The sequence below is a fragment of the Tachyglossus aculeatus genome, chromosome 7 (assembly GCF_015852505.1).
Source record: "Tachyglossus aculeatus isolate mTacAcu1 chromosome 7, mTacAcu1.pri, whole genome shotgun sequence".
NCBI classification, from domain to species: domain Eukaryota; kingdom Metazoa; phylum Chordata; class Mammalia; order Monotremata; family Tachyglossidae; genus Tachyglossus; species Tachyglossus aculeatus.
In genome coordinates, this window is record NC_052072.1 from 42,154,677 (window position 1) to 42,165,882 (window position 11,206).

General features: G+C 42.9%; 1 protein-coding gene across 1 annotated transcript in view; it reads left to right on the plus strand.

The window, feature by feature from the left end:
• Positions 1 to 10,983, plus strand: part of P3H2 (prolyl 3-hydroxylase 2) — a 143,350-nt gene extending 132,367 nt beyond the window's left edge. The window contains exons 13-15 of the mRNA XM_038749107.1: positions 484 to 559; positions 5,956 to 6,096; positions 9,916 to 10,983. Of these exons, the coding sequence (XP_038605035.1) occupies positions 484 to 559; positions 5,956 to 6,096; positions 9,916 to 10,008 (310 nt within the window). The 3' untranslated portion in view covers positions 10,009 to 10,983. The remainder of the gene's footprint in view (positions 1 to 483; positions 560 to 5,955; positions 6,097 to 9,915) is intronic.
• Positions 10,984 to 11,206: the final 223 nt, after the last annotated feature.

Consider the following 11,206-nt stretch of genomic DNA (forward strand, 5'->3'; position numbering starts at 1 on the left):
CTCTATAACGGAGGTCAACTAAAGCCCCTTAGGTTTTAGTTAAGGAGACCAGGGCTCATAGAGAACAAATATTTGCTTTGTTGAAACAAGGATGTGCAGAAGCAGTCCTAAAATTCAGGAGTAGAAATTGAGGAGTAGAGTGAATGTGCCTGTTATTTCCTTTCCATCTACCATACAATCCCTTGGGAAAATAGAAAAGAGCAAGTGTTGTGGTTCAATTTTCACTCGCCATCTGCTGAATCATCTGGGGTTTGGCAGTGACTAGTGGTGAGATTCCAAACATGTTGGTGTAAACTCTTGGGCAGGGAATGGGTCTGCTTATTGTTGTATTGTACTCTCCTAGGCACTTCGTACAGTGCTCTGCACACAGTAAGTGCTCAGTAAATACAACTGAATGAATGAATGAATCGACAATAGTATGAGCAGAACTAGGGATTTTTATAGGAACAAACCTCACTTGAGATTTTCCTTTTCATTTTGCAGTGCTCTCCTGTATATGAATGGAGACTTTGAAGGGGGAGAGTTCATATTCACTGAAATGGATGCCAAAACTGTGACTGTGAGTAAATCTCCACTTGAGTACATATAATAGTGTTCTTTCTCCTGATCCTACCATTTTCCAGGGATACAGGGGTATATAAGTGGCAATCTATCTATGTGTATAGATAGATAGATAGATCCCTGGTTTTCCCCACCAGCATTCAGACCTCCATATTTCCCTTGTACCAAGCCATAAAAGAGATCCTCTGAATTTGATTCAGGTGCTTTAATGATCAAACCATTGCCCAAACACATCTAACATCTGCTGCTCTTTCTCAGGTTCAGCCAGTTGGACATGAGTCTGACCAGGACCTTAGGAACTGCTAACTTAGTATTGTCTCAGTTGTCTAACTGACCAGCAGATCTTTCTGTAGATTCTTGACTAGCCAAAACCACATCTTTCAGAATAAAAAGATGTAGCAGTTACTGCGGACGAGATTGGCTAGAGCTAAGAATTAAGGTAAAAAGCACATTGAGTCTGATGTGATTGAAAACCTATCCCTTTTTATTATAGGGAAAAAAAACTTTGCTTTTACTCCCTCTAGTGTCTAAGTTTGAAAATAATTTAAGTTTGGTTTGAAATAGCAAGTTGATATTGTAAACACCTGGAGATCATTGAGACAATTATCCCAAGTCCACTTTCTCCTCTGGTTCCTCAGTGGCTAACAGCATGTATGGTTTGCCAGGTGGCCCATCAGGATTTACTTGCCGAACCTATCCTTTTCCTTTCTGACATTCAGTAGTATTTACTGAACATCTACTATGTGCAAAGCCACATTGTAAAATACTGTTCCATTTAATCATTAAAATAATACCCTGTTAAGCATCTGATTAGGATTGCTACCAAAAGTCATAGTCATGTATAATCTATTATCATATGGAAAGTTCCACTAAAAAGCCTTTGCTACATCTGTTTCCTAAGCACTTCAAAATCGCTCAATAGATACAACTGATTAAGTGCTCAGTGTGCTTTACATGACATTATAGTCTTTCAAATTACAGGATCTCATTCAACCCATGACTCTTTTAAGTATGGATAGTTGAAACACATAGGCATTTAAAACAGGTTAAAGCCTGTTTTAACAGAATACTGTAGTTTCAAACTCATCCCACCCACAGCCTGCTAGCGAGGAGATAAATGGACTGATATGCATTGCACTTTTTTTTCTTTATTGGGGTTCACTTTACTTTGCTGCTAATTAACAGTTCCACCAGAAAGAGAACCCCAGAATAGGGGCCATGAGATCAGTAACAGCAGGGAGAAGACCAGTCCTGGGAATCACAAAGATAGCTGGCTTATTTCACATACGGAGATGCCAGGCTACCTTCCCATTCTAAACCATGCTCAGGGAGGTAAAAGTTCTGAAGTTGTTTTCTCCTCTTCATCATTGACTGGAATACATGATAGGTCTGTGACCTCTTAGTCCATGACTTTTATGAAGAATGAAAGGCTTACCCATATCCCTCCTACCATTCCTTTCCAAACTTTTTGAACAAGTTGTTTTCACCCACTGTCTCTTCTCCTCTGATTCTTTCCTTGACCTCCTGCAATCTGACTTCTCCCCAATCAATTCCATGGCAACTGCCCACTTTAAGGTCCCCAAAGACAATGGCTTCTATACCCTCTTAATCCTCCTCAGCTGATTAGGGACTACCTTCAACACTGTGGACTGCCTCCTCTTTTTGAAAAATTATCTAACCTAGACTTCACTATCACTGTCCTCCTAGTCCTCCTCCTGCTCTCTGGCCTCTCCTTCTCAGTGTCTTTTGTCATCTCCTACTCTGACTCTCACCTTCTCCTTGAGTGAGTTCCTCAAGGCTCAATTTTCTGTCTCCTTTTCCCTGTCTACACCCATTCCCTTGGATAACTCATTTGCTCCCACAGCTTCAGCTACCACCTCTATTCATTCATTCATTCATTCATATTTATTGAGCACTTACTGTGTGCAGAGCACTGTACTAAGCACTTGGGAAGTACAAGTTGGCAACATATAGAGATGGTCCCTACCCAACAGCGGGCTCACAGTCTAGAAGGGGGAGACAGACAACAAAACAAAACATATTAACAAAATAAAATAAATAGAATAGTACATATGTACAAGTAAAATAGAGTAATAAATATCTACAAACATATATACAGGTGCTGTTGGGAGAGGAAAGAGGTAGGGCGGGGGGATGGGGAGGGGGAAGAGGGGGAGAGGAAGGACGGGGCTCAGTCTGGGAAGGCCTCCTGGAGGAGGTGAGCTCAGTACGGCTTTGAAGGGAGGAAGAGAGCTAGCTTGGCAGATATATGGAGGGAGAGCATTCAAGGCCAGGGGGAGGACATGGGCCAGGGGTTGACGGCGAGACAGGCAAGAACAAGGCACAATGAGGAGGTTAGCGGCAGAGAAGTGGAGGGTGCTGGCTGGGCTGTAGAAGGAAAGAAGGGAGGTGAGGTAGGAGGGGGTGAGGTGATGGAGAGCCTTGAAGCTGAGAGTGAGGAGTTTTTGCGTGATGCCTAGGTTGACTGGTAGCCACTGGAAATTTTTGAGGAGGGAGTAACATGCCCAGAGAATTTCTACACAAAGATGATCCGAGCAGCAGCGTGAAGTATAGATTGAAGTGGGGAGAGACAGGAGGATGGGAGATCAGAGAGGAGGCTGATGCAGTAATCCAGTCGGGATAGGATGAGAGATTGAACCAGCAGGATAGCAGTTTGGATGGAGAGGACAGGGCAGATCTTGGTGATGTTGTGGAGGTGAAACTGGCAGGTTTTGGTGATGGATTGGATGTGAAGGGTGAATGAGAGAGTTGAGTTGAGGGTGACACCAAGGTTGCGGGCTTGGGAGATGGGAAGGATGGTAGTGCCATCAGCAGTGATGGGAAAGTCAGGGAGAGGGCAGGGTTTGGGAGGGAAGATAAGGAGTTCAGTCTTGAACATATTGAGTTTTAGGTGGCGGGCAGAATTCCAGATGGAGATGTCTTGAAGGCAGAAGGTGACACGAGCCTGAAGGGAGGGAGAGAGAGCAGGGGCAGAGATGTAGATGTGGGTGTCATCAGCGTAGAGATGATAGTTGAAGCCGTGGGAGCAAATGAATTCACCAAAGGAGTGAGTGTAAATAGAGAACAGAAGGGGACCAAGAACTGACCCTTGAGGAACCCCTACAGTAAGGGGATGGGAAGGGGAGGAGGAGCCCACAAAAGAGACTGAGAAGGAATGGCCAGAGAGATAAGAGGAGAACCAGGAGAGGACAGAGTCTGTGAAACCAAGGTTGGATAGCATGTTGAGGAGAAGGGGGTGGTCCACAGTGTCGAAGGCAGCTGGGAGGTCAAGGAGGATTAGGATAGAGTAGGAGCCATTGGATTTGGCAAGCCGGAGGTCATTGGTGACCTCAGAGAGGGCAGTTTCGGTGGAATGTAGGGGACTGAAGCCAGAATGGAGGGGGTGGAGAAGAGAGTTGGCATTGAGGAATTCGAGGCAGCGCATATAGACGACTCATTCAAGGAGTTTGGAAAGGAATGGTAGGAGGGAGTTAGGGTGATAACTAGCAGGGGCGGTGGGGTCAAAAGAGGGTTTTTTTAGGATGGGGGAGACATGGGCATGTTTGAAGGCAGAGAGGAAGGAACCAGTGGAGAGTGAGTGGTTGAAAATGGAAGTTAAGGAGGGAAGGAGGGATGGAGCGAGGGATTTCAAAAGATGAGAGGGAATGGGGTCAGAAGTACAGGTGGCTGGAGTAGCACTTGAGAGGCAACCAGCAATAATCACGTCTTGAATCATCCTCACAGGCTACGAAACTGCCACTGCACAAAGCCTGATGTGTAGGTTCTATGCAGATGATTCCCAAATCTACCTCTCAATCACTGACTTCTCTCCTTCCCTGAAGTCTTGCGTTTCCTTCTGCCTTCAGGACATCTCTTCCTGAATGTCCCGCCTACACCTCAAACATGTCCTAAACAGAACTCCTTACCTTCCCACCCAAACTCCATCCTCCCCATGACTTTCCCATCACTGTAGACAACACCACTGTCTTCCCTGTCTCACAAGGCCATAACCTTGGCATTATACACAACTAATCACTCTCACTCAAGGTACATATTTAGTCTATCTCCAAATCTCATCAGTTTTTCCTTTATCTCTCGAATCCATTCCTCCTTCTCCATCCAAACTGCTACCATGCTGTTCTAAGCATTTATCATATCCCTCCTTGACCACTGCATCAGTCTTCCTGCAGACCTCCCTGCTTCCAGTCTCTTTTGCACTCCACTTTGCTGCCTGGATCATTTTTCAAAAAAGACATTCAGTCTACATCTCCACACGCCTCAAAAACCTCCCGTGGTTGCCCATCCATGTCTGAATCAAGCAGAAACTCCTTATCATGGGCTTTAAAGCCTCACTAAAATCACATCTACTCCCAAGAAGCTGTCAATTGCTAGCTTTATTTGTCCTACTCACCCTCATTTCTGTATGCACTTGGAGCTATACAACCTAAGCACTTGATTTGCACCCCACTCTCTAAACATTTGATATTCACCTCTCTTAGCCCCACAACACTTCTGTACATATCCTTACACTCTGCCATTTCACCTCTCTGTGATTTTTAATCTGTACACAGTAAATATTCAATAAATACCATTGATTGATCTAAGGCACTCAATCAGCTCTCCCCTTCCTACCTAACCTCCCTAATCTCCCACTGCAACCCAGCATGCGTACTTTGCTCCTCCAAAGCCAACTTGCTCACTATACCTTGAGCTAATCAGCGTGGCTTAGTGGCAAGAGCCTGGGCTTGGGAGTCAGAGGTCATAGGTTCTAATCCTGGCTCTGCCACTTATCAGCTGTGTGACTTTGGGCAAGTCACTTAACTTCACTGTGCCTCAGTTACATCATCTGTAAAATGAGGATTAAGACTGTGAGCCCCATGTAGGACAACCTGTTTACCTTGTATCTACCCCAGAGCTTAGAACAGTGCTTGGCACATAGTAAGCACTTAACAAATACCGTCATTATTATTATTATAGAGAAGCAGCATGGCTCAGTGGAAAGAGCACGGGCTTGGGAGTCAGAGGTCATGGGTTCTAATCCCGACTCCCCGCTTGTCAACTGAGTGACTTTGGGCCAGTCACTTAACTTTTCTGGGCCTCAGTTCCCTCATCTGTAAAATGGGGATTAAGAATGTGAGCCCCACATGGGACAACCTGATCACCTTGTAATCTCCCCAGTGCTTAGAACAGTGCTTTTCACATAGTGCTTAATGCCATTATTATTATTATTATTATTATTATCTGATTAGTGGGCAAATCTGTTGAGTGTTGCGTGCCATAATGGAAAGAGCACAGGCTTGGGAGTCAGAGGACTTGGGTTCTAATGCCACCTTTGTCACTTGTCTGCTGTGTGACTTTGGGCTTCAGAGCTGTTTTTTTTTTGTTTGTTCACAGGCCTCTATAAAACCCAAGTGTGGTCGCATGATCAGCTTTTCATCTGGTGGAGAGAACCCTCATGGGGTGAAGGCAGTTACCAAGGGACAGAGGTGTGCCGTCGCTCTGTGGTTTACCTTGGACCCACTTTACAGGGAGTTGGTGAGTTTTTCCCTTGAGGCCCATCTTGGGATGGGCAGCAGCTCATTTTTCTCTATGTCAAAGGCTAGTATTGTGAAAGCTGAGAAGCTTCCAGAAGCCCACCTCTCTCTCAGTTCGGAAGGGCCTTGCTCCCTAGTCACAGAGACCAAATCAGACAGGCTTGGTGCCTCTGAAAGGGAATTGGTTTAGGGAAGGGGACTGTTCCTATTTTGATGATGTCTCAACACTATGATTCTACCCTAAATGGAGTCAGTTCTCCAAATGAAACCCAGGCTTGCCAAATGGCTGGCCCCTTTTGTCAGCATTAGCCAATTCTGTTCATATTATCTGGGTGTAGGAAAAATCTGATACCTTCTGATTAATTGAGATGTCTATGTGCAGGAGAAATTATTGAAACACTGCCACACTCAAACCTGCTAATTCAACTTTGAGGTTGTAATTCAACTACCTTTGTGAACAAGCTGGCCCTGCCCTTTTCCTTCCTTATCATCCATTTCCATCAGCTCCCAAGCCATCTCTGATTTCATTTCTCATTAAATCCTATCCCTATCTATAATCTGTTAGCCTTCAAACATTTTATTTCCTGGAATTGGTCATCCCACCCATATGTTCAAATCAAATTTCTCCCTGGATATTACTGCTTCTTATTTGCATCAGTCATATCCACCAAATATAAAATTGATATTCTAGAAGATACAAAAGAAAAAGCACCCAACGAATTGAGAAAAAGGCTGTTTCTCAGGTTTTCCTTCAAGTTGTTAGCTCTAGCATTAGCAGCATCTAGTGGCCCTAGTGGGTAATTGTCAGAAAACTTTTGTCAGAATGAAAACAGAACCCGATGACGAGCGCAACCGTGGCCCAAATCTGTCGGACCAGAAAGAAACTTGGGAGTTTTGCTAATCAGTCATTTGTTTCAAAAGCTGTTGTCTGATAGGCCAAGTAAAGAATGACATTACATCCAAAGAAGACTGGCAAACCTGAGGCTTGAAATTGATATCATATCCACTGGGTCCCCATCTCCCTGATTTCATTTGGCTACTCACAATGTTTCTTGAATCCACCTCTCTATGCTTTCTGTCAAATAATTACTCAAAGGTCCAAGACCAGGGCATTCACTGACTTTCACGGAGGAGGTCACAGAGCGGGTGAATCATTCAATTTCAGCTCTTCAGAGTATCCTCCATTTTGGTGTGAAAGGCAATGAGGTTAACACTCAGAGTATCTCTCCCATGGACATATTTAGTGCTTCACATATTTCTCTAATGCCTACCACAGGAGGATCAGTTAATCAGTGGTATTTATTGAGTGCTTATTGTATGCTGAGCACTGTACACTTATTGGATGCTGAACACTGCAACAGAGTTAGTAGATAGGTTTCCTGCTCACAAGGAGCTGACATTCTAGATTATCTTAGAACAGTCGTCAAAAGTTCATTTGAACAGAAAATAAGATGCTCCATTTGCTTAAATTCCTCATCTCTTCAGAGTTAAGCCTAGAGAAAAGCCCATGATCTTAGATTTCTCTCTTTCCAAGTAATCTAAAGTTGGGCTCAGTTCTTCTCTCTGGAGATGACACTTTTGGTCACCATGGGTCCCAACAAAGAAAACGTTTTTAATGCTTATATGCTAGTTTCCCAAACAGGATGTCTCTCTTGGGCTTCTTCACCCTACAGAGACACATAAGTTAAATGAACAGAATGGACAGCAGAAAGGAAACCTTTTTCATGCAATACTCATTTTAAAAAGTGCTTAAAAATTTTCCCAGGAAAAGCCAAAAAACTAATACTGATAATAAAACCTATTTATTGGTGTTTAGTATCTTCTTATATATCTCTATGTTCTCCTTATATAAACTTGTCCACATTGGTGATGTCTGTGCTTAGATGTGGTGTCTCTACTTTGATGTCCCACAAACGCCTGAAACTTAACATGCCCGAAACAGAACTTGTCATCTTCCCAACCAAACCCCATCCTCCCCTGATTTTCCCATCACTTTAGACAGTATGACCATCCTCCCTGCTTCGAGCCCTTAACCTTTGAATTGTCCTTGAATAATACCTCTCATTCAACCAATATATTCAATATGTCACCAAATCTTGTCAGTTCAACCTTCACAAAATTGCTAAAATCCACTCTTTCCTCTCCATCCAAACTGGTACTTTGCTGATCCTAGCACTTATTCTATTCCACCTTGATACTCCATCAACCTCGTTACTGTCAACTCTTCCTTCTCTCTGTCTCTTCCCATTCCAGTCCATAGTTCACTCTGCTGTTTAGATAATTTTTCTAAAAAAAACATTAATTCCACATCTCCCCACTCCTCAAGAACTTCCAGTGGTTGCCCATCCACTGTAGCATCAAACAGAAAGTCCTTACCGTTGACTTTGAAACACTTAATCACCTTGCCTTTTCCTATATTATCTGATTTCCTCCCACAGTGCAGTCCACATACTTCGCTTCTCTAACGCCGACCTACTTACTGTAACTCAATCTCATTTATCTCAACACCAACCCCTTACTCACATCCTGCTTCAAGCCTGGAACTCCTTCCTCCTTCATATCCAAAAGGTGATCACTCTCCCCACCTTCAAAGCTTTAATAAAATCACATGTCCTCCAAGAGACCTTTCCCAATTCAGCCCTCATTTCCCATACTTCCCCTCAGTCAATCAGTCATATTTATTGAGTGCTTTCAGTATGCAGAGCACTGTACTAAGCACTTGGGAAAGTACAATATAAGCTGGTAGGCATGTTCCTCTCCCTTCTGCATTGCTCTTGCACTTGGATTTGTAGCCTTTAATAATAATAATGATGGCATTTGTTAAGTGCTTACTATGTGCAAAGCACTGTTCTAAGTGCTGGGGGGGATACAAGGTAATCAGGGTTGTCCCACGTGGGGCTCACAGTCTTAATCCCCAGTTACAGATGAGGGAACTGAGGCTTAGAGAAGTTAAATGACTTGCCCAAGGTCACACAGCAGACACGTGGCGGAGCTGGGACTAGAACCCATGACCTCTGACTCCCAAGCCCAGGCTCTTTCCACTGAGCCACACTGCTTCCTTACTCACTTTACTCACCCTCACCCCCACAACAGTTATGTATATAACTGTAATTTATTTTGATGTCTGTCTCTCCCTCCAGACTGTAAGCTGCTTGTGGGAAGGGAACATTTGTGCTCATTGTGGGAAGGGAATATCACTGTTTATTATTGTATTGCACTTTCCCAAGTGCTTAGTACAGTGCTCTGTACACAATAAACGTTTAGTAAATATGATAGAATGAATGAATTTATATTTACTCTGTAATATTGTACTCTCCCAAGTGCATAGCAGGCAGTCAGTTATATTTATTGAGCACTCACTGTGTGCAGAGCACTGTACTAAGCACTTGGGAGAATACAATATAACAATAAACAGATACATTCCCTGACCACAATGAGCTTACAGTCTAGAGGGGGAGACAAACATTAGTATAAATAAATTACATATATGTACATAAGTGCTGTGGGGATGGGAGAGGAATGAATAAAGGGAGCAATTCAGGGCATCACAGAAGGGAGTGGGAGAAAAGGAAAGGAGGGCTTAGTCAGAAAAGGCCTCTTGGAGGAGATGTGCCTTCAATAAGCTTTGAAGTGCTGTGCATAAAGTAAGCACTCAATAAATGTGATTAATTAATTGATTCTAAAGTCCAACCTTTGTCTAGTACTCCAGCCTAATATTATCAACAGTTGACTCTTAATAGGTTTTTTCTGAGGAGCAGCTGTGTACGCTAACAATTACAGAGAGACATGCTTTCTCTCTTACATGCTTTCTCTCTTTCAGGAGCGACTACAGGCTGATGAAGTGATAGCAGCATTAGATCAAGAGCATCTAGGGAGCCTTGAACTGAATATCAACCCAAAAGATGAGCTATAAGAATTTACCAAGAGTGTTCTATCAAATATTTATTTAATATTGTTGATCTTATAGAACCATTTTATTTTTGTACAGAGCCTTGGTATAAATTAACTAGATAATATGAATCACCAAAGTGTCTCTTCTGTTTGTTGAGATTTCTTAACTGTTCTTATCTATCTTTTGCTTGATCTTGACTTTACATAGATTCACCTTTGAAGGGAAAGCCTAGTTATATTTTGCTGAACCCGGCTATACTATGAAAATTCCAAGAAGAATGATTTCTTTTTTAAGTAGAATTCAACTGCGCCTTGTTTACACTCTTCATGAAATGCCTGGTTTGGTCTGGAAAAGCCCTTCAGATCTAATTTATTCACTCCGTTATGGCCTTTCAGGCCATGCCTGCTGGTGGCATCAGTGATTCCAAACATGTTTTTAGTTATAGATGTGGGGTGGCCGGCCTACAGTGCCTCCATGTGTCATCTACCACAGGGACATTCAGATGCTGAATGAGATGGCTGTTTCAGTGATAATGGGCTGGTCAGAGGGATTCTTTTCCTAGTCAAACCCAGGTTGATTTTTGGCTCTGGAATTTACAGATTAAACTTGCTCTGGAAATCCTTGAGCCTAATTGAAGGCAGAATTGCCTTCAGTTGCTTTGAAAATGCTCTTTAAAGTAGTTTTGGATTATTAAAAGGTCAAAGAGACTGTTTTGCAAGAAATTTGGAAAACCATCCAAATTTCTGGTGCCAGAGACCTACAATCCAATTGCTCATTAACTCTGTTCTAGATTGCTACACCCTTTCTGCTTCTTTAAGCAGCGATCACAAGATACTACTGTTCAGTTGATTTTGTTTTTAACCTTTGTGGGCTTTTGAGGAACTGGTTATGAGGGAGAGGGTAGAGGGCAGGAGAGGGTTGCCTTATTGCTGCTCAACAGCATAAAGCTGTGCTTCTGTCTGATTGTCTCAATAAAGGAGAACTTTATTTATTTTACTGATGGTGTTGTGTACACATATCGGCAGCTCCTTCAGAAAAGTGGATGCCATTGGAATATCAAGGATCACATTTGGAATATTCCTCTTTGCCAGACCTCAAAGGCATAGCAGAGATCTCTTGCCAGCTCGATACTAGATTTAATACTAAAATTTTGAGACCATGAAAAGAATGGGAAGCTTTTCTTTGAAGAAACTGCAAGCATGTGTTAATTCAGATGCTT